This window comes from Lepidochelys kempii, chromosome 3, assembly GCF_965140285.1.
Source record: "Lepidochelys kempii isolate rLepKem1 chromosome 3, rLepKem1.hap1, whole genome shotgun sequence".
Lineage (NCBI taxonomy): Eukaryota > Metazoa > Chordata > Testudines > Cheloniidae > Lepidochelys > Lepidochelys kempii.
This window is the reverse complement of record NC_136382.1, coordinates 118,256,400-118,279,989: the sequence shown is the minus strand read 5'-3', so window position 1 is coordinate 118,279,989 and position 23,590 is coordinate 118,256,400. Positions and strand designations below refer to the sequence as shown.

Here is a 23,590-nt window from a genome sequence, read left to right as displayed (position 1 = left end):
ACAACAGGGAAGCCATACTGCATACCTTAGATGTTAGGAGAGCCCTTGCATCCTACCTCAATAGGACACACAGCTTCAGGAAGTCCCCTAAACTATTCCTCTCCATGGTGGAAAGATCAAAGGGTTCAGCAGTATCAGCCCAAAGACACTCTAAGTGGGTCTCGAATTGCATCAGACAGTGCTACCAAATTCGTAACATGACCCCCTCCAGACTCTATCCATACAGATTCCACAAGATTGATCTCCTCATCTGTCACCTTCTTTAAGGATGTCCCTATTGCAGATATCTGCAGAGTGGTGATGTGGGTGTCTGCTCACACCTTCACAGGTCACTGGGGACTCCACCTCTAATGCCATCTTTGGCTTCACAGTACTGTCATCTGTGACTGACTCAACTCCGAAGTCCCAACCCTCCAAAAGGGTTGCAGCTTGGTAGTCACCTACAATGGTGCATCCATCGAGGAGTGTCCCTAAGAAGTTATTACTCATCATCATCCGATGAAGTGAGCTGTAGCTCACGAAAGCTCATGCTCAAATAAATTGGTTAGTCTCTAAGGTGCCACAAGTACTCCTTTTTCTTTTTGCGAATACAGACTAACACGGCTGTTACTCTGAAACCTGTCATTACTCACCTTGTTCAGTAATGATGGTGGTTCGAGATGTGTGTCCCTGTGAGTGTTCCACAACCCACCCTCCTCCCCTCTACTTTGGAGTACTTCTTTGACTGTGGTAGAGAAGGAAGTGAGGACAGTTAGCCCACACGCACTGACTAGTCTCATGGCGCAGCATAGGCCCAACAGACACTGATACCAAAGTTCTCCGATAAGCAGCGCAGGGAAGCAGACACACCTACAATGGGGAACTCGTAGGGTTGCACATCTCGAAGAACCATTGTTGCTGCACAAAGTGAGTAACTTCTTCGCGTGCAATGGTGATAATTGCTTGCACTAATTAGGCATGCAGTTGCATTCTCGTTTTTATGCATCTGAGTGCATGCCTGAGTGCTTGAAACTCAGGCCTTGGGAATTCTGCAGTTGTCCCTCACCCTGCCTCATCTGAAAGGATCACAGCTCTTTATCGAGTGGTTCTAACCATCTAATAACTTGTTTGAGTAAGTTGCTCTCCTTATGGGTTAAAAGGGCCTATAATGTTTTCAGTCCCGAGTGAAGGGATATTCTGTTTGCTCTCTCCCCTTGCCAGAGTAATTAGGCTTTTATACTCTTCTAGGACGCTGCTATTTTCACGTTCTTGTGGCTGCAGGAAGTGGCTTGGCACTCAGAGCTGGTGGTGAGGAAGCAGCACACCAAAAACAAACAATATTGCAGCATCGTGTAAGAGGATGAAAGAACTTGGCTGCAAGAAACTCATCAAAATGATCGTCTCTTGTTTTTGTTTTACTTTAAATCGAAAGGTGGCAAGTTTTTATATGGCTACAGAATGTAATGCTCAGACTTTTATTATTAAAGCCAGAAATTTTCCTGCTCTGGGATGACGGAAAACTTAAGGATATCCTCTGCTGTTGGAAGGGTGTTGTTTCTTAGACCACATCCTCTCTCATCTCAGCAACACCTCTCTAGCTGTACTCTAGATACCATGTGCTCCCTTGTCAAGTGCTCTAGTAGACTTTTGCAGTGTATACCCGCTGGACTGTGGCCAGAACTGGGAGGTAGTTTTAAAGGCAATTTGGTGGCTGAACAATGCCAGTATGTGTTAGCTTTGTGGATTCCTGAGGGGAGTTCTATAGGCTTTTTTTGTGGGTGGGGTGTTTTCTTTTAAAATAAAATAAATAAATAAAAAGTTCCCTGTCACTTGTGCTACAGCTTTTTCAGTCCATGGTATCCCAGACTTCATTAGGCACATTTGACCAGGAAAGCCAGGGAGTACATGAAACTTGAGTAGAGTGGAGCACAACAATCTGCATAAGAGATCCTAGATCAGGAATATTGCCAGTAAAGCTGGGTCACGGATCATGTAAGCTTAATGGAGTGGGAAGAGGTGTTTTTGAAGGCCATAAGGGGGCTTCTGGGAGAAATGCTGTGATTGAGGGGAGGAAGTGGTGGCGGCATGAGATTTGTACGGGGACAAGTGGTTTGTTGTCTCTCATCTCTTACAAATCAGTATAGATACAAAGTGCAGTTGAAAATCATCAGAAGGCTTTCCCCATTCCTAGCACGTGTTCTAGCCCATCATGTCTCTGTAATAACTTCTTGAGTTGCAGTGTAGTTTTTTTTTTGTTTTGTTTTTCTTTCTAAGTAATCTTTGTGCTAGAGTGGTGCCCTTGAGCTGTGTCTAAACAGAGGTTTTTGTAAGTTCCAGTGTTGCCCTGGCATTAGTGTAGCTCCAACTCCGAGCATAGCTAGTCTGTGCTAGGGCTTCTGCCATTGCTAGGGATGGTGGAAATTCATCTGGGCAATAGCAGTGATGGGAGAATTTCACAAAGATCTCAAGTGCAGATAAGACCCTAAAGACTAGGGTCAAGCTTTTTCAAACATGACTAGTGATTTTGGGTACCCCTGTTTTTTGGTGCTCAACCTGAAAAAGGGACTTTATTTTTCAGAAAGTGCTGAGGGACCTATTTGCCCTCTGAAAATCAAGCTTCTTTAAGATGCCTCCAGTGAGGCATCCCAAATTATTAATCACATTTGAAAATGTTGGCCTTAACCTCTGTCTACAGAACAGATACAGCATGGGTTTTGTAACTGACATTTGGACTGAGACAAACTGATTTTGCGTAAGCCAACTGGATTCTAATTTTTGTTACTAGTGACTTGGGTGCCTTTGAACTCGCGACCTAGATGTTACAGGTTCTCTCTGTATTATCACTCTCCTGAGTGATCTAGTATTCCATAGGTTTTACCTTTTGGGATGGGGGGAAGGGACTTCAAAGGCAATTTTCACTCTTTTATGCATAGTGTTGATGCTGTCCATACACTTGCAAATAAATGCCCTTTCCTAGTAGGGGAACACTTACCTCAGAAGTGTTATAATTTCACAGTCAAAACCCTAGTGTAAATATTTAATCCTATCTGTTGCCTGGTAGTTCAGCTTTTGTCCCTCAGCAGGTTTAAACTTCCCCCTCTTTTTTGTTGTGAGTGGAACATAGCTATGCTGCTTCTGGTTTTCCACCATAGTACTGGGAGCAGCCAGACTTCCATTACCTTTAAAGGGAGAAAAGTGAAATCAACGCTGCTGTGTTCCATTAAGAATCAAGTGATGTGATGGGATTTGGGGCCCTAATATTCTGAGATTGAGTTCCCTCAACTCCCAGTGACTTCAGTGGAAATTGATGAGGTTTGTCACATAGTAAAGTCAGGCCTTCAGTCAGGTAGCTTTTGTCTCCGTGGCATTCTGCAGCTGGAAGTGGAACCCTGCTGCATCTGAATGTTCAGAAATCTATGGACTGCTTTTCAAATCTTTGCATCTGGGACAGCACCTACACCTGCTTTCCAAACCAGTTACCTACACACCCACAACAGGATTTGGGGACTTCCTGCATTGTCTAGGAGTTAAGAGCACTGAGGATAACTGGGATTAATAGCATACTTTCAAATGCCTAATATAGATTAGAGACTGCATTTCACAGAGCGGGTTGTCCAATGGTGTCTGGTTCAATCAAGTTGCTTTTTTCCCAAACAATTTTTCTTTTGTCAAGAGAGTAATTATAAGCAGTACTCTGGATCTTCCATCCCAAATAGCTAATTGCACCACAAAACAGACTTAGATGGGATCTCTATATTGACTTACAAAACTATTTAAAAAAAATCTTTCTTTTTTTTTTTTTTTTGCAGAATTATGGCCTTGAAACAGACAATATGAAGAACTTGGTTCTCAAATTGCGAGCTTCTTCCAACAACCTGCAGAATTACATCAGCAGCCGGAGGAAAAATTCGAATTATGATGGAAAAACCTCACACAAACCCCCCAATGAATTCCTCACCTCAGTGGTGGAGCTCATTGGTGCTGCTAAGGCCTTGCTAGCATGGTTGGACAGGTATGAGATTGGTACTCTCATTTAAAAAAAAAAAAAAAATCTATATGGTCACTTGTGTTAGTGAAATGAATGTTTTCGGCTTCCAAAGGCAGCTTCTAGAGTGATGTCTGGATGTAAATGTCTCTGTTCCCACCCAGACCACCACTTTATTTAAATCTTAGGATGTCGGTAATTAGCAAGTTGAATTGCCAGGCTGTTGGTGGCTGCAGGGCATAGGGTGATGATACTTCTAAAATCAATGGATTTGACCAGTGTTTACAGTGATTGGAAACTCTCTCTTCTCCTCCACACCCCCCACCCCAAAAATTCCCTAGTTCAGACAGGGCTTTAAAGAAAATTCCCCATTCTCCCCGCCCCCTTATACAGATGCAACTTTCTGCTCCACCCCCTCACACAAAATGATTGTCTAAAAAACAGTCATTTGTTAACGTGGCTTTAATTTTTGACTGAATTTGCTCCTTTCCCAAATGTGTGCTTCAGTGGCCTGGAAAAAGACAGGCAGCAAGAAAGACTCCTTTGCTTTTCCTTACACGGGCTAGGGTTGCTCTGTGACAGCTGCTGCGGAAACAGACAGGCAGCTGAGCAGATAGTGTCCAAGCAGTGATGCTGGGACAGGATAAGAGAGGATTGTAAATTCTCTCGCATGTTGCCAGCTTTCCTAGGGACCCAGCTTGTGGGGAGGGAAGTCAGAAGGAGATCATGGGGAGGAAGAGCTGTTATCCCATGAATGGCCCTCCTGTCACTGTCAGGTGGTGTTCCCTGGCAGTAGCTTGCTCTTCTCACTTGGTCCTTTCCTGCGGTCACTGCCAGCCCCCACCAACTTTCCTGTCTGCTAGCCCCAGCAGCAAGATGGCTGACTTATCCAACTTTGAGCCCAGTCAGTGTTTTGGAACTCTTTCCCTTCTCTCCCTGCCCCTCATAAAGTAGCAGGTGGGGCTGAGGTGCCCCCTCAACAGCTCTCTAAAGTGGTCTCCTTTAAGGGAGGGTATAATCACTGAGCTAGAATTGAGTCCTTTGTAAACAGTGCTGAAAGGTTAGCAGCTGTTCAGATTTACCTCTTAGAGGAAAGCAAGCCATTACAGAGGCTGATCTTGGCTGAGATATTTTTCATGATAAAGAATACACTTGTTATAAGGGTAGTTTGTTGCTCACCATATTGGTGCACTTGTGTTAAAAGGCACTTTAGTCTATTTACTGCAGCTACGGTTATTCAGATTACATTTTTACTGTGTTAACGGGATAGTTCCAGCATGTCTCAGGTTTGCTATCTGACCTGCAACTGTGTAAATCTATGTGCTGTGCCCATTAACAGCCAGAGTTGGAAGCCGAGAGGGCTTTTCATTCTAAGGGGATTTTGTCTTGTTACAGGGCCCCATTTACAGGGATTGCTGACTTCTCAGCGACAAAGAACAGAATCATTCAGCTCTGCTTGGATCTCACTACCACAGTTCAGAAGGTCAGTTGACTTTTTACCTCCTCCCAGCTTTTCTTCTCACCTCTCCAAAAAAAGGAAGGAAGGTGGGTGGCTGGGGAAATAACTGTGTGCTAGTTATGTGCAACTTGTTAATGAGGAAAACATATGCTGGAGTACCATACACGTGATAATGATCAAGTGCATGCTGGCTGCTACCAACTTTGGTCATTCTGTTCTCCTGCAGTTGAGATTTTTGTTTAGTTAATTTCAAAACTTCTCAGCAATGTTGAGCTAGGTGTCTCCCATTTTAAAGTCCATTAGTGTTTTCATTAACTTTAAGGGTTGGGTTTGGCCCTGGAATAGCTGCTTTGAATTTGAAAACCTGAAAGCTGTTTTTTTAACTCCAGTTAGAATCAACGTTGGTAACTTGTTTTAATAAATAAAATAGCAACTCAAATTATACCCTGGAAGAGAGCAGTAGCCGCTGGGTGTGGACTGCAACAGGTGACGGAAAGAGCTGCCTTTTCCTCACGTTTCTGTTTCCACCAGGCTGACTTCCACAATGTTTTATTAAAAATTAACTATTAGCTGTGATTGGCCAAAATCGTAATGGCTAGAGGGTCATTTGGCATGTAAGTGACTTTCAGCAGACCAACTCATTTCATGCTTTGGGTATAGCTGGGGTCAGAGTGGCTGGCTCCCACTCTCCTTCGATGCCTCAGTACGTACCATACTGTGATATGCAGCTCCCACTGATGCCTGCTGGAGCATGGAACTCCCTTGTAGGAGATGGTCAGGTAAGTGGTGTGTGTTGGGGATTTTATTGTGGGGGTTTTTTTGTAGGTGGGATGAAATCTGTGGCATGGACTTGTGCACTTCGTGTGTGAGGAAAAAGCTATGTCATTTTCAAAAACTTCTCAAAACCATACATACAGTATATTGAAAGAAAATGAGTTAATTGCTTCTCCCCTTTTGGGAGAGAAGCTCTTGCAGGTGACCTCAAATGATTCGTGCTGGAGTGTCCTATTAAAAGCAGGAAACAGGGACCCAAACAGGGTTTATTGCTTAATTGCTCCATGCCCTTCTTACCCTTGCTGTGGGGCATTCTGCACATAACCCTATAGCTAGCTAACTTTTAACAGTGCATTTGCAGATGACCATTCAAGGCTTCTCAATCTACCTCTGCTTCCTTCCCTCCCCTCCCCCCTGCAATCTGCTCCCCGACATGTTCACAAGCCTCCCTTTTTAACCAGTGTATGGAAATTAATGCGATGCTGCTGCTTTTAGAATTGTTTCTAACCATGGGAGCAATCAGTGTTGGATCATGTGTACTAAGCAGGCCAACTCAGATTGAAATAATTGGGGATTGGGATTGTGGTTGTGTTTGGTGGGGGAGGAAGGGATGGAGACATGGGTTCATCTGCCCTATCAAATCTGCAGTTTGAGGGTCATGTTTAGAACATGAATTTTAGTAACATGGTTAAAGCAAGATTAGTCACTGACAAGACTTAATTCCTACACAGCTGGCATGGTTCACAAGGACTCACTAATTAGTTATTATATGTTTTTCAAATACCCAAAGGGAATTCTTATTAAAAAAACAAGCAACTTTATACTGGAGTCAAAGTTGTATATTTCTATCAATTACTTAAGAGACAGCCCTTCGGAGCACCTGGTAGTTTTCTCGAAAAACCTGTCACAACTAAGTTTTTCCAAACTTTCTACTTAAGTTGCACTTAAAACAAAACCAAATAAGGAAGGGCTTAGTTAGGCCTGGTCTACATTAGAAAGTTAGGTTGACACAAGACAGTTTACATCAACCTAATTGTGCATGTGTCTTGACTTTAAATTGGTTTCCCCCTTACATAAGCACCCTGTTATGCCAACGTAGTAACACCACCTCCCTGAGTGACACAGAGCAAGTGTAGACACTGAATTACTTACGTTGAGCCTAAGTGTCCTCCAGCAGCTGTCCTACAATGCCCCACGCTGACCTCTTGGGTCACCATTATGAACTCTACTTTGCAGGCATCACAGAGACCGAGACTGGAAGCCCCCTTCCCTTTAAAGCCCAGTGCATTTTTGAAATTCCTTTTCTCGATTGTCCAGCTTGATGAGCACACCTAGCAGCTCTCCACTGTTGAGTGCAGCTGCCCGTGCTGGCTACATGCTCCAGAAGCACTCTGGCTTGGAGTAGACAGGAGATACCGGATATCCTGGGCCTGTGGGAAGAAGAGGCTGTGCAGGCACAGCTCTGAACCAGCCTAGAAATGTTGACGTCTATGAGCAGATGGCTCAGGGGATGCAGAAGAACCGGTACGATGGGGACCAGCAGCCATGCAGTGTGAAAGTCCAGGAACTGCAGCAGGTGTACCAGAAGACCAGGGAGGCCAACAATCGATCTGGTGCTGACCTGCAGATGTGCCACTTTTTTACAAAGAGCTGCAAGCCATACTTGGTGGAGGACCCACAGCACTGTGGATACCTCTGAGGAGCCCACCGAGTCATAGGCCCCTGCTGTGAACAGCAAGGAGGTGGATGAGGGGGAGGAGTATGGGGTCAGACAACCTGGGATCCAGCTGCGCAGCAAGTCAGACCTCTTTTTGGTGATGCCACAGTCTCACCAGTGGATCACCGGCGAGCCCAGTGCAGGGAAAGGAACCTCAGATAAGTGTTTAGATACATTTTCAATTACAGGGATGGCAGGACACATCTTTTGACTTTTTTCATTAATTTACTCATGCTAGAAGAGGTAGTGGTACAACCATGAGACGTAGAGTTGCTATTTGCTTTTCATTCCTCTCTGGAGTTAGGCAGGGGCCACACAGAGTAGTTTGTTTATGTATACAGGGGTGTCCCTTGAATCCTCCTGAGAGATCTCCATGAAACTTTCATTGAGGTACTCGGCAATCCCCTCCTGAAGGTTTTTAGGGTTGGCAGCCTTATTTCGTCCTCTGTGGTAGGGCACTTTTTTCTATGATGCTGAACGGTAACTTCAGTAGGCACCATTGCAATAGCAGCACAGGCTAGCAGCTTATGGGCTCGGGCAGCTTTAGGACACCGCAGCAACTGTGGGGTCTCTGCCTTTTGTAACCCTCAGAAGTGAGATGTCAGCTAAAATCACCACTGCCTATGGAAAATGGTGCGAATATTCAGTGCCATTGCTCTACATGACTGGAATCATGCAACCAAGCAATTCGCTCCATTTCCCCCAACCCCCGGCGGGCCATATTCACCATGGCTAGTGCTGTGACTAGCGCCGTGCACAAACTATCCCTAGCAGAAGTGAGAATGTTGTGTTTACAACTGCAAGGGAGCAAGTTTCCCTTTCTGTTGTGAATATGCTGATAAAGGTACCTCAGTGTTTTTATCTTCAGCTGTTGCCATTCTGGCCTTCACACCGCCTTCCACACGTGCAGAATGCCTGAGCCAGATAAAGCGGAGAAAGAAGAGGACTCAGGATGACATGTTCAGTGAGATCCTGCAAGCCACTGCCACATCAGACTGCGAGCACAAGGCCTGGAGGATGAATATTGTGGCCAGCCTGGAGAAGGAAAGAGTGGAGAAGAGAGAGCTCCAGCGGGAAAAAGAGAGGGAGATGCACAAAGACATAATGAGGCTTCTCAGGCAGCAAACACAGAGGCTGCAGACTGTGGTGGACCTGCAGGTTCAACAGTCCTGGGCTCACCTCCCTCTGCAGACCACTGAGAACGCAATATCCGGACCTCCCTATACCCCTCCCATTCCCCCAACATTCTGTGTGGCATCAGGGGCCACTGCACTACCCCTGCCATGCCACCCAAGGGACATTAAAGACAATCATAGCTAAACATTCCTGTGACAGCCACGGTTGGTGTATGTGTAGCTGAAATGGGCATCAGTGTTCTTTCCCCTTCATACATTCTGTTTATTAAATTTTAAGTTTTTTAATGTATTGTTTTAAAATTGTGGGGGTTTTTTTGCACTGATTGTGATTTTTTTAACACAATTCATCTTTATTAGTTCACAACATATGCTGCCAAGTGATCAGCAGTTCTGAAAGCAACCAGTTACCTATTATTGCTAAGTGCCACATAACTCATGAGATAATTCAAAAACAAAATTAATAGGTGCATTGACAATGTTGTATTCCTACATGTACAGTGATCACCACACAACTCCTGCAGAGCCAGGTAGAACACACTACAACAACACACCCTGTTCTTGCTCAGTGTTAAAATGGTCTTTCAAAGCCTCCCAGAGCAATATAGCTCTGCACTGAGCTCTTCTAATAGCCCTTGTGTCTGACTGTTCAAATTCAGATGACAGCTCCTCCACCTCTGCCCTGCAGCCTGATGGAAACTTCCCCCCTTTGCTTCACGTATATTATGCAGCACACAGCAGGCAGCTATAATCATTGAGATGTTTTTCTCACTGAGGTCTAATCTTGTAAGTAAATAATGCCAGCTACCCTTAAAACCACCAAAAGTTAATTCAACTGTCATTCTGCATCTGCTGAGCCAGTAGTTGAATTGTTCCTTGGTGCTGTCAAGGTGGACGTATATGCCTTCATGAGCCAGGGGAGCAAAGGGTAGGCTGGGTCCCCCAGGATCATTTTTTGGCATTTCAACATTTCCAATGGAAAACTGCTGATCAGGAAAGAAAGTCTTGTAGCTTTCACAACAGTCCTGTGTTCTTAAAGATGTGAGTGTCATGCATCTTCCCTGACGAGCTCACACTGATGTCAGTGAAGCGTTCCTGGTGATTCACCTGTGCTTGCATAACCACAGAAAAGTAGCCCTTCCTGTTTGGTGTACTGAATGGCAAGGTGGTCTGATGCCAAAACAGAGAGATGCAAGCCATCTATCGCACTGCAATTCAGGAGCAGCACTGTTGCAAATCTATCTGCTATGTCCTGCACGTTGCTGAGAGTCGTCACAGTCCTGCGTACTGACCCTGCATACTTGCCTCACAACAGCCCTCCTGGTGAATTTCCTTACTCCAAATTGATTGCTGACTGACCGGTAGCAATCTGGCATTGCAAGTTTCCACAGTGCAATTGCCACTCACTTTTGCACTGTCTGTGCAGCTCTCATTTTGGTATCCCTGTGCAGGAGGGCTGGATAAAGATCCCTGCACAGATCCAGGAATGTGGCCTTGCTCATCTGAAAGTTCTGCATTATGATGCGATTCCAAAAGTCAGTGCTTGTTTCTCGGGCCCAGAAGCAACACTCCACCATCTGCAGGTGGTCCCTGAATGCTACGAACAACCTTGAATTGATTCTTACTATGTCCCACAGCAGTCTGTCCTGTGAGGAATTGTCGTGTTTCCCCACTTCCTTTGGCGGTTCTTATAGCTCTGGAAATGTTTCAGGAGCGTGCAAGCTGTACTTGCAATGCTTGTGATAATAGTGCAGGCTTTATGCTTCTTTCAGGAATGGTGGACAGAGGAGGCCGTGTGTGTTTGTGGGCTTTTTTTTTTTTTAAAAAGCATGAACATTATGGGATACAGATAACATCATGGGATGGAGACAGTTGCAAAATGGGACATTCACCCCATGCTTCCAGTCACCCCTGCGTGACTCATTTCAGCCCCATCATGCATTGCCAAAACTTCCCAAAAGATAGTGTGCTGGATGGTGGCGAGTTGCGCAGTGAGATACCTACCCGTGGTGCACCGCATTCTGCATCAATACAAATGCTCCTGGTGAGCACGTAAACTGCTGACACAAGGAGCCAAGTATGCATGGGCACAAATGATGTACCAACCGTGCCATCTGTATGCTAACATAACTTGAGTCAACATAAGTTTTGTAGTGTAGACATGGCTTTAGTCACCACACTATTCTGTCCTTGTATGGCTGTCCAGAGAACAACAAAAAGACAATCCTACGTGGAAACGTTGTCATTACTTCAGTGACTGAAAATTGAGAAGTGATCTAAAAGGTCTTCTAGTACCTTACTCTTGTTGATATATTATTTTTCTATTGGAGCACTTAAAGCAAAGTACATCTCTCTTTACATTAGTATAGCAAGCTACTCTTCTTTTTTTCCTCATACGACTACACTGTCACCAGAAAAAGTGAGGTTACTGTCTGTTCGCTAAAAGTGACGGCCTTTGGAGCAATTTTCAGGACAAGTCTCAAAAGCATATGGAGCATCAAATGTAAACGTGTGGTCAGACTTGGTATAGATACATATGTAGTGGCTCTAACCCCCTTAAGAACCAGGCCAAAAATAAACTTAATGCTAAGGACTCAGGATATTGAGCTCACGCTTCCATAACATGTACGTTTATGTAAAAACCCAAGTTGTGTGCTAAGTTCTTTGGCAAACTATATAAAGTAAGTAGACTTAAAGATTTATGCAGACTGTGAATACTTAGTCTTCAGCAAATCCTTCTTCATGAAATCTCTTCGTTAAAATGTCTCAATCTTTTACGATGAGGTGTGACAGTTGTGCAGCTTGGAACTCTGGTGCGATATGGGTCAGAGTTAAGATTGTTAAAGTGATCTTTGTGATGTTTGGGTTTTTTTCCCCCAAATATAACCTTAACTTTGTATTTTCAAAACGTTTTGTTATTTTTGAGAAAAGTGTTAGTGGGGGTTTCTTAAGTAATTAATAAATATTTACAACCGTACCTGTGGTTTACCCTCCCTTCCCCACCTCCTTCTTCTTTTTACCTGGGAATGTATTGGTGTGTTCCAGTTTTGCTGTTTTTTTTCAGAGAACAATGGTCTCTTCTGTAATCTACTAAATGAACTCTTTTCAGTTCAAAGTCTTTTGTACCTGAGCTGTGTAAATAATGCTCTGTGTGCCATTCCCTTGCCTTTGTGAATGCCATCAATAGCATATTTTAAAAGCACTTCTGAAGCTATTTTTAACCCGTGGTTTTTTTATCCATTTTGAAATGATGAATACAGTAATAGCTGGCTCAGAATTTGTAGTATCTAAAACAAGCTTATATGGTTTACCTTAACAAAGTCCATCTTTATTTGTGCATAACTCATTTTTCCTGGAAAATTCTTCTGCAGTAACTGAAGGCTTGTATTCTTTTAACATTTTGAAGGTCTGTATTGCCTCTTAGATCAGGTGTCAGAAAATTGTTGTTCAATGGTACATTTCATGCCTAGAAGGCGAAGCAGATGTCTGATTAATCCCTGCTCCAAAGATACTACCCTTTTTGCCTGAGGTCAGGGGTAGCTATATTTCAGTATTTTGCAACCTAGTCTGTTTACACAGTTCTGTTAATTTAGTGCTTGTTTTCTCTTTTTAGGATTGCACTGTGGCTGAAATGGAAGACAAAGTTCTACATGTAGTAAGTATGCATTTCAGTTACGACCTAGTTATTTGTATTCCCATTTATTTCAATGACTTCTTGATTACTCAGACTGACAAAGTTGAAATATACCATGTAAGCAAAACTCCATTGCAGGCTGTTTTTTTCATTCATTATTCTTTCAGAAGGGATAATGGTGAATTTTTAATGATGTATAAGTCAGCACTGCTGTATACAGTAGATGATCCTTAAGGTTTTATTCCATAGGTATTTCTTCAAGTCCAATGTCTGGCTCAGTTTTTAGGGGAGGGGAAGGAATGTAAAAGGATGTTCCACCAAGTAAAGCAAAATGTCCATGATCCGCAGCGTGGGATATAGCACTTTATTTAATAGATAATGTACCTTGCTGTGGTCCTGTAAAGACACTGTCCTGCCTATGGAAGTAGAAAGATCTATGTCTAATTATTCTTCATTCTGAAAGCTCTAAGTTTTCAAAATCATTTTGAAGCAACCTTGTGACCAACAGTGGGATGTAATGAAATACTTTTAATATTTTGTAACAGTTAATCATCGCTTCCTGCTTTTGACATGAGCCAGGCTGTGTTCTTTGATAAGGCCTTCCGTTTGCTGATAGATGCTTAGGCATTCAGTAGCACAATAGCTAAAAATAATTGTGTCCATAAATAAGGAAACCAAGCAAATAGGAGTTTTCAGTTTCTCATTTTTCCACACCCCATTCCATATATGTACTGTTGTTTGGAATTCCCTTGTTTTAGCAGTTCCTCATATTCATGTTTGGGCATTGTTTCGATTTATTTAAATTACATTACTTCAGTTCTATAAATCTGGTTTAGAATAAAAAACCTTGAGAATAATTTACCGTGTGCCCACGGTAAATTAGATAGAGGTATCTTTATACAAGGCTGCATTTTGTGCGGCCCCTTAATTACATATGTCTCCACTGAGTGAGAAGTCCCAAGGGCACTTGGAGATATTTACTTTCTCAGGTGAGCTACCTTCCAGTTTCACAGCCAATTACAAATAAATGCTATCCTGAAGATTTTAGGGCCTTTTTTTTTTTTTCTTAACTGTTGAAAACAACTTTAAGTTAAATACATTGTATTTTGTGTCTTGATATGTATTCAAACAATGAGGTGTATAATGAAAAGGAGTACTTGTGGCACCTTAGAGACTCACCAATTTATTTGAGTATAAGCTTTTGTGAGCTACAGCTCACTTCCTCTCACGAAAGCTTATGCTCAAATAAATTGGTTAGTCTCTAAGGTGCCACAAGTACGCCTTTTCTTTTTGCGAATACAGACTAACACGGCTGTTACTCTGAGGTGTATAATGTAAATTTTGAGTGTGTGGGAAGAAAATAAATGTTTTGACCATTATATTTTCTCTGATTAAACAGTCATTTTGCCTGTTTGAAACTTTTAGAATGTAAAAGACAAATTACTCCCTTCTGATACGTAAGCCTGACTTTCACTGGCTTCGTTAGTCCGAGTTATATGTGTTTAAGGTCAGAATGTGTCCTTAGAAATGGTATTGGGTTGGGATTGGATATATTTTGGTAACAAGGAAATATAAGTTTGTAAGGATTCCAGCAACTGGCACAAAGGAGATAACTGCTAAAATACTTAATTGTTAAATGCCTACCTACTCAAAAGCTTGGTGTAGAGTACTCACCAGTTGCCATTGGCTTCTTTAGCACCATCCTGCCTAACCTTTCTTAAAGCAGATCTAAATAACTGTTGGCAGCTTTTGGCACTAAAGGTAGTCAAATGTTCGGGATTTAAAAATAAAAATTCCAAAAAAATATAGACTAAATTTTTGCAAGAGTGTGGTGGTGTCGTTTTTGCCTTTTTTTCCAGGCAACTGTAGCGGCACCTTTTCCCAACATGCCTTGTCACTGGTGGTAGCAGAAGTGGCAGATTTTTACCCCAAAAGCCTAGGGTAGACAAGGCCATAAAGGAGAATTGTCTGAATGGTCTCGTATTCTGCTACCAGTTCTATCAAGCTTTCTTAGTGGGCCAGATTTTATAATTAAATAACTTCTGCTTTATTGAGAAATTAGTGTGGGGAGGAATTCTAGAATGTGGCTTTCCTAATGAATTTTTGTTCATTTTCAGTCCAAGATTTTAAATGGAATTTGTGATAAGATGATCAGATCAACTACAGATCCGTTGATGAGCCAGAGTGCATGTCTGGAGGAGGTTCATTTAACCAACATTAAACTTGGGGAAGGCCTGGTAAGAACTCAGCTGTGTCTGCTTCTGTGGTTACTATGTCTGCATTGTTAGTGCCTGGCCCTGCAAGCCGTTACGCCTATGTGCATTGTTTACTCCCATTAAAATCAGTAAGGATTCAGCGTGGGACTAACTAGACTCATGGGCAAAACTGTCTGCAGGATCAGTCCCTTGCCTGTGTTTAAGGCATTTTTGAGGTGGTAGTATGCTGAGTACACCTGGCTATTGGTGGGATTCATCGATGGAGGGGAACAAAGGGGTCCCTTACCTTCGCTGGTCACCTAAATCAACTGTACATAGAGACTTTCTGAAGGATTTTTTTTTATCTATACTGTTTTGTGAGATTTTTTTTTATCTGTAGTTTTGGTTGGATGTGGGGCGTATTTGGCGTTTGTTTTTAGCAGGGGTCTGTGGTAAACCTTTGACCATGTGCTGAATATGGTTGGTCGGGTTGGATGTTCCATTGAATGGTGTTTACAAAAAATTGGAGATGGGACCTTTCTGGCTGGAGTGGAGGTGGTTCACATTTAAATGCCTTAAAGGAAACTGAAATATTTATCTGAAATTATTTAACTTACTCTTAAAACTATGAAGAAGTGAGAAATATCTTTTGTTGAACAGTTTTTAAAAAACATGGGTGCTGTGATGGAGAACCTACAGTGTTTTGAGCTACATTATTGCAGGGCTAACGGAAGGGACACAAATGAACTAACCATGTTCCAGAACTATGGCAACTTCTTCAGTGCGGTTTGGGTATCAAATAAGGGTATTCGCTGAATAGCAGCATGATAGCTTGTGCTCTGCAAGAAATGGGGGGACAGCGAAGGAGGAGGAGGAGGGCAGGGAGCATAAATCTTTGCAAATGGAGAAGAAAATCAAGAAAGAAAAATGTTTTGTGTTCACGCTTCTAAGTGGTGGATAGTAATTCCTGGCACATAAATTGCACTTAGCACTTGAATGGCACTGCATAGCTAAAAAGCACAGCATGGTAAGTAATCTTCAAAACAGCTTATCAGGAAGGAAAATGACCTATGTTATCTATATGGAAATTGATACAGAAGTCTACTATGTGTAATTAAAATGTGAATGTTAGCCCATTTGTAGATGGTATGTTAAGAATCCACACGCTTAGACCTATTTCATTAACATTTATCCTTGCAGCCACACCCAGTAGTATAGTAAAGTGGTGCTAGCGTATGGTTTGCCTGTGCTCCTGGTTTACGCCAACACTGTAATGTTACAAGATGGCGAGCATTAAGAACAGGGATTATTTGAACTTGCTTGTCTGTAGAATATTTGTAGCAAACTTGTGAGGAGGTGCTTGGCATGCAAGGAACTCTAAATGGCTTATCTAAAATTCTCCAGGATAGTCAAGGCTATAAAGAAGTTAAGTTACATGATTTAAAAATAAATATTTTAAGGATCATCTGCAAAGGGTCAAGTATAAAATTATATGTACTGAGTGCCCAAGAATTCAGGAAAAGAGGAACATTTAGTACTTTGATACTAGATCACACTATTTACAAATGTGAGTCCATGAATTTTCATATATTTGATGTTTTTTACACAGAATGAGTTTTAAGTTTGTTGTAAGATGTTGCTTAACCTGTTACATAATTAGTATGCAAGTTTTTATTCTTGGCACTGCCTTTCTTAAATTTGATTATTTTCAATTTCTTCTCCCCTTCCCCCCCCCCCCCCACATTAGGGAATGTATATCAAATCAACTTATGATGGATTGCATGTAATTACTGGAACTACAGAAAATGTGAGTACGTCTAATTCAATTTGAAGTAGATGTATTTTTAATTTAAACTATTCTGGATGAAAGTATGTTTAGGCAGATTCCTGAGGCTTTTTGTTTCTGCCATGTATGGATCGCAAAATCCTATTGCGAGCAACTTTGTGTGATACACCATTGGTTTATCCTGGATTTATGAAGATTATGCATATATGTATGTTTTAATAGAATAACACAAGGGTATCCTGTTGATATAATAGCTTGGTCAAATAATCACATTTTGTAGGAGACAGCCTTCTACATTGTGGTGGCATACATCTAGGTATGATCCTATGTTTCTCTTTCGGTGATGGTCCTAAGAAGGGCCATTTCACTGGATTGTCACTTGAGTTGCTTTTTAGACTGTGAGGCCATGGACTGCTGTTCGGTTGCCATGTTGATAGTGTTGGTTATGCCAAAGCACTTAACAAGAGAGAGACTTATTGTATAATGAAAAAGCATCAAAATATGTAACATTACAGAATAACATTTAGTGGAGAGCCAACACACGAACTAGCAAAACAAAACACGAACTAACAACATTTGTGAGACAGGCTCTGGAAAATCTGCTGCATGGTCTTGAACTCTTCACCATATGTCGTCACAACGAGAGTCAGTGAGTTTGCGATCCCCAACATCTATAAGCCACCAAATGTCTCCTGTACCACGCAGGTTTTACTGAATCACCACCACTCTTTAATATGGGTTGGAGACCTCAAGAGCCATCATAAATCCTGGGGTTACGAGACAATGATACTTAAGATGAACAACTTTTTGAATGGGCTTCGAATCAAGACAGGCATCTACTGTTCAATTCCAAGTAGCAAGAAACCTTCTGTTTTGCCGGACGGAGGCAAGTCTACTTGCTGGACATGTGGTTTGTGTTCTGTGGCCAGAACACGTGGCCTCTAGTTGTGGAATGAACTGTCCTTGACAATTTTATGCATAGCGAGCACCCTCCTGTTGTCATAGACATTGCTCTCCAAGTCCCCCTAATCACATTGCTACCAAGGCTGTGTTGGAACTTGAGGAAGGCCTATGGGAACAGCTACTCAGAAACCACAGGAAAAGTGGTTCACAGGATACCTGCAAACATCAGGTTCATCAGCCTTCTTAAAGAGGGCACAAAATGGAATATCACACCCCCCCCCGCCCCCCCAAGCTACAGAAAAGCCACAGTTCTTGTTGGTTGACAGACAGTGAGGCATTCCTAAAGGAGTACTGGATAACAGGTGACCCTCCTGCTTCAACTCCTGGAATCACTGAACTCCACATAGCTTTTGCCCATCACTCTCATCTAGCAGAACCTAGATTCCACTCGCTCAGGCAGGAAAGCCAGAAGCTGGGAATGGGCGACAGGGGATGGATCACTTGATGATTACCTGTTCTATTCATTCCCTCTGGGGCACATGGCATTGGCCACTGTCGGAAAACAGGAGTTGAGGTTGATGTTCAAAATACCATTGGCTTTAGAATATTTGCCTTACGGAATTACTAGAAATTATTGTTCAGTTACAAAGTTTTTATGGTGTCTTGAGTAAACAAGTGCTTGCTGAGCAAATATGCTCTTCCATACTTTGCTCTTATTAGGACAACTTCTCTTTACCAAAGGAGATCAGGGAGGGTAGTTTAGACCAGGAATAAACTATGTGCTTCTCAGTGGCAAAGTAACAGCAGCTAAGATCACAAAAAGTTTTTTGTTTTTTTTTTTTCCCCCCCCCTCTTGGGTTTAGGATGTTGCCGTCTAGATACTAGTCCTCTGGTGTGCTGAGACTGCTGCCTCTTTATTGTATGCTTGTACAGTGCCTAACACAATAGGGTTTTGGTCAATGACTGTGGCTCCTAGGTGCTACTATAATCCAAATAGATAATAATAGTAGGACTATTCTATGTGGATGGTGTGGTTGCTGAAAGGAAGAACCTGTGAAGTGCAGCTTGTGTGATCTTTTCTAGTTAGAAAAAGGACTGGTGATTCCTTCTGAACCCTTGCTAAGTTATAGTGATTAGGGAGGAGTGGGTGGAAATCTGTACTTACCATTTATCATGAAAACTATAATCTTTTATATCTGCCAACTCTTAATCTTACTGGGTTATTTGGCATAACTTGTTCACCATAGGCTGAAAGACTGAGTCTACTGTGCAGCAATGTCAACATTTGATAGATTGTAAAAGATTGTAACTTTGGTCACCATTAAGTTGTATAGGTAGTTGAAACACAGGCTGAAAGCTCTGAGTGAGACTCTGCTGCAACCATAAACCAAAACTCTGAACCCAGGTGAATCTGTAAGTATCAGTTCTTCTCCTAGGAAACCGCATTCTCCTTGGAGAAATAACATCAACTAGGAGATGACAGTGAGAGATCTACTAGCAATAATTAGACTCTTTCCCCCCTTTCTGATGACAAAAGATCTAGTTTATATTCGGCTACAAACTACCTTTCTGACCAAAGTAGTATCTGCATTTTATTTAGCTTTCAAAAAATTACTTTTAACATATGTGAATGAAACCTTTGCCAGGTGGCTGTTATCAGAACTCTAGTACTGCACCAACCACACTGAATGGTTCCAGGAAATCAATACACTGTCTAATTTCAGTCAGTTGTCAGGATTTCCAAGATCTTCCTGCCTGTTCGTGATTTCCTGTGTTGCATGAGAACACACTGGCCAAAACAAAACTTTCCACCTTCTTCCATGCTCTCCATAGGCGTGGAATAGCTGCCTTGTGAGCTGAAACTGGCTATATATGTACTATCTGAGATCTCTCAAGCAGACTGTTGATCATCCTGTAGGATATTCTGAATTCAGTGCTCACTGCTTAATGAATCAGGAATCACAGAAATATAGGGCTGGAAGGGACTTTGAGAGGTCATCAAGTCCAGCCCCCTGCACTGAGGCAGAACCAAGCAAAAACCTAGACCATACCTGACACCTCTTTTGTCTAACCTGTTCTTAAAAATCTCCAATGATGGGGATTCCACAACCTCCCTTGGAAGTCTGTTCCAGAGCTTAATTTCCCTTACAGTTAGATTAGCTATTAGAAAAAAAAATGAAATCTTCCTGGCTGCAGGTTAAGCCCATACTTGTCCTACCTGCAGTGGATTTGGAGAACAATTGGTCCCCATCCTTTTTATAACAGCCTGTAACATATTGGAGACTGTTATCCGGTCCCCCGTCAGTATTCTTTTCTCAAGACTAAGCAGGCATAGTTCTTTAACCTTTCCTTACTGGTCAGGTTTTCTAAATCTTATTTTTGTTGCTCTTGTCTGGACTCCCTCCCTTTTATCCACATCTTTTCTGAAGTGTGGCACCCAGAACTGGACACAGTACTCCAGCTGAGGCCTCTCCAGTGCTGAGTAGAGTGAGATAATTACCGCCTGACTCTTACATGTGATGCTCCTGTTAGGCTAATATTCTGAGATGTTCTTTTTCCCTACTGCATCTCATTATTGACACTCATTCCATTTGTGATCCACTATAACCTCCGGATCCTTTTCAGCAGTACTGCACCTAGCCAGTTATTCCCCATTTTGTAGGTGTTCATTTGATTTCTTTCCTTCCTAAATATAGTACTTTGCAATTTTTTTTGAATTTTATCTAATTGAATTCAGTGTCAGACCAATTCTCTAATTTGTCAAGGTAGTTTTGAAATACAATCCTGTTTTCCAAAGTGCTTGCAACCCCTTAATATCTTCCACAGGTTTTGTAAGTCTGCTCTCCACTCCATTATCCAAGTCATGAATGAAGATATTGAATAGTGTCAGACCCAGAACTGACCTGTGTGGGACCCCCCTAGAATATTTTCTGCAAGCATAATCACAGCCCAAAAGATGCTGTTAGCCTTGGTTTGGACAGTATTCACCCCTCCAAACAGGCATTTCCTTGATGAAGAAGCAAGAGGATAGCAAAGAAATGTGTCAGAGTAGCAGCCGTGTTAGTCTGTATTCGCAAAAAGAAAAGGAGTATGTGTGGCACCTTAAGGTGCCAGAAGTACTCCTTTTCTTTTTGCAAAGAAATGTGGTTACTCATAGTAGTTGGAGCCTCTGTCACATGTACAGCATCTTCCTCATTGCACAATTTACTCCTATAGTGTCCCACTATTACAAGATATTACTTGAGTTTTGAAGGTCTGGTGGTGATGAGAGAGAAACTTCCATCCAGGCTTTCAGTTCTTCAGTAGCTCAGGGATATTGTCCTCCTATCCATATTGTTGTTTGTGGGGAGAGAGTGAGGCTTTTGCTATGGTGAGTAGCCCTCCCTGTGTGAATTGCACTGTGGACACGTCTGTTAGTGTATCTCTGTTCTGCCAGTGTTGCCACGGCTTCATCAGAGTTGATATGTTGTTATGGTAGCAGGAATATTTTTTAAATAACTGTAGCAGTAACCTGTGCATGGCACCAGCTTTAGATAACTCAGAGTAAATATTTACATGTTTAACAGCTGCTTGTTAATGTCTAGCTGAGCATGTTGTCTGTTTTGGGAGGAAATTAATTTTTAAATGTTGTTGGTTTTTTAACACCTATATCTCTCAGTACACATCATGCGCACACATAATGTTGTCCGGTTACTTAAATATAATTTTCTTATTTTCTTGATGCAGGCATTTGGATTAAATGACTAAATTAGGGACTTAAATGAAAACTTGCAGCTTTCATTTAGATTAGTAAGCAGTGAGGGGAAAAATGAAATGGCCCCAGCTGCACTCGTTACTTTTCTGTCATATATCTTCAGTATTTGAGACTTAAGGCTTTTAGCGAACACGCTAAATGAAACCACGTTATTGTGTTTAGATTCAGTTATAACAAGTAGCAACATAAATAACTAACAGTGCCCATATTGTTTCTTAATAGGATATGTTTAATCTTTTATTATCCACTTCAAAGCTGTTTTCTCCTCTAAAACCTTTTATTCAGTGTAGTTTGTGTAAAAACATTTTGTTTTTAAACCAAATTTAAAATAGCACAAAGTTAAAAACTCTTTGCAATGCAGCTGACTATTCCATCCCTGTAGAACCAAACAATTTGTGATGGTCATCTTAGCTCCTGTTCCTGGATTTTCTTAGCACTTATTAATTGCCACTTTTTCTTTACTTAGGTTTATGTTGCTATTGATGATAACTATCTGACCTGCTGTTAGCTAACACAGACTCTAGAACATCCAAATTGAAGTGTCTGAGATGACTGGTGTGTCTTGGGGGTGTTCTGGATGTGAGGCTAGGATAAGGAACCGGCACAGATGGGTGTATATTAACTGAAGCTTGGTGTTTTCCTGTCTCGTGAAAAATTTAGAGGTTTCAGATGTGTTCCTGATCCACATTGGGACCAAACTGAGATCTTTTTTTCAAGGATTTTCCCAAAAAGAGAGATCGTGTCTGTGTGCTTCTCCTTGAATAGCCCACTGGTTAGGGCACTCACTTGGAACATGGGACAAACAAATTCAAGTCCCTGCTCTGCCCAGTTTGGACCTGACACTTGAATGTCAGTCTCTCATATCCCAGCTGAGTGCCCTAACCCATGGGCTATTCTGGAGTCCGGGAGGTGGGGAGGGTGAATGTCTCAATTGCTAAATTGTGAAAGCTGAGTATTTATTTATACAAAGCTGAACATAGAATCATAGAATATCAGGGTTGGAAGGGACCCCAGAAGGTCATCTAGTCCAACCCCCTGCTCAAAGCAGGACCAATTCCCAGTTAAATCATCCCAGCCAGGGCTTTGTCAAGCCTGACCTTAAAAACCTCTAAGGAAGGAGATTCTACCACCTCCCTAGGTAACTCATTCCAGTGTTTCACCACCCTCTTAGTGAAAAAGTTTTTCCTAATATCCAATCTAAACCTCCCCCACTGCAACTTGAGACCATTACTCCTCGTTCTGTCATCTGCTACCATTGAGAACAGTCTAGAGCCATCCTCTTTGGAACCCCCTTTCAGGTAGTTGAAAGCAGCTATCAAATCCCCCCTCATTCTTCTCTTCTGCAGGCTAAACAATCCCAGCTCCCTCAGCCTCTCCTCATAAGTCATGTGTTCCAGTCCCCTAATCATTTTTGTTGCCCTTCGCTGGACTCTCTCCAATTTATCCACATCCTTCTTGAAGTGTGGGGCCCAAAACTGGACACAGTACTCCAGATGAGGCCTCACCAATGTCGAATCCAAACAGTCCAACAGGAGAGATTGAGATCACAGAACAGCCATATGCTGAGATGTGGGAGACTGATTTACTTCAAGTGTCTGGTCCGAATCAGGCAGAGCAGGGACTTGAAGTTCTGATTTAGACCAGGAATTACATCCTAGACCTGAGAAACTGTTCCCGGTGACAGTTCTGTCAAAACTGATAAAGTCCTGCAAAAAAAGTTCTGTTTTGATTAATTGATATTTTCCAATGAAAAACCATTTTGTCAGAAAATTCCCTCCAGGCGGCAGACAGGATTCTGGCCGGCCGGGGCCAGCGGCAGATGGGACCCCGGCCAGCCAGGGCTCAGTTCCCTGCTGGTCTGGGGTTCTGTCTGCTGCCCGCGCTGCCAGTCTGGGGTCCCGCTGCCAGCCTGGATGGAGGTAACGCTCAGCCGGCAGCAGGCTGAGCGGGGCTGGCGGACAGAATCCCAGACTGGCAGTACAGGTGGCAGATGGAACCCCAGACCGGCAGTGTGCTGATCCATTCAGCCCGCTGCTAGTCTGGGGTTCCCTCCTCCGGCCCCTGCCAACCAGAGTGCCGGCTGCCATCACCACTCAACCTGCTGCCGGCCCGGGGTTCTGTCCATCCAGGCCAGCAGCGGGCTGAGCGGGGCTGGCGGCCAGGACCCTGGCTGGCAGCAGAGTGCCACTAAAAATCAGCTTGCATGCCGCCGGTTGCTGACCCCTGATCTAGCCAGCTTTCTATCCACCTTATTGTCCATTCATACAGCCC

General features: G+C 42.6%; 1 protein-coding gene across 3 annotated transcripts in view; it reads left to right on the top strand.

The window, feature by feature from the left end:
* The window catches only part of CNKSR3 (CNKSR family member 3), a 99,228-nt gene that overhangs the window by 58,459 nt on the left and 17,179 nt on the right, over nucleotides 1-23,590 (top strand). For all 3 annotated transcript variants that reach the window (XR_012158097.1, XM_073337707.2, XM_073337708.2), the window contains 5 exons: nucleotides 3,789-3,991; nucleotides 5,360-5,447; nucleotides 12,661-12,702; nucleotides 14,799-14,918; nucleotides 16,624-16,683. Coding sequence is in view for 2 of the 3 variants with exons in the window: in XM_073337707.2 (XP_073193808.1) it covers nucleotides 3,789-3,991; nucleotides 5,360-5,447; nucleotides 12,661-12,702; nucleotides 14,799-14,918; nucleotides 16,624-16,683 (513 nt within the window). In the remaining variant the exon portion in view is untranslated. The remainder of the gene's footprint in view (nucleotides 1-3,788; nucleotides 3,992-5,359; nucleotides 5,448-12,660; nucleotides 12,703-14,798; nucleotides 14,919-16,623; nucleotides 16,684-23,590) is intronic.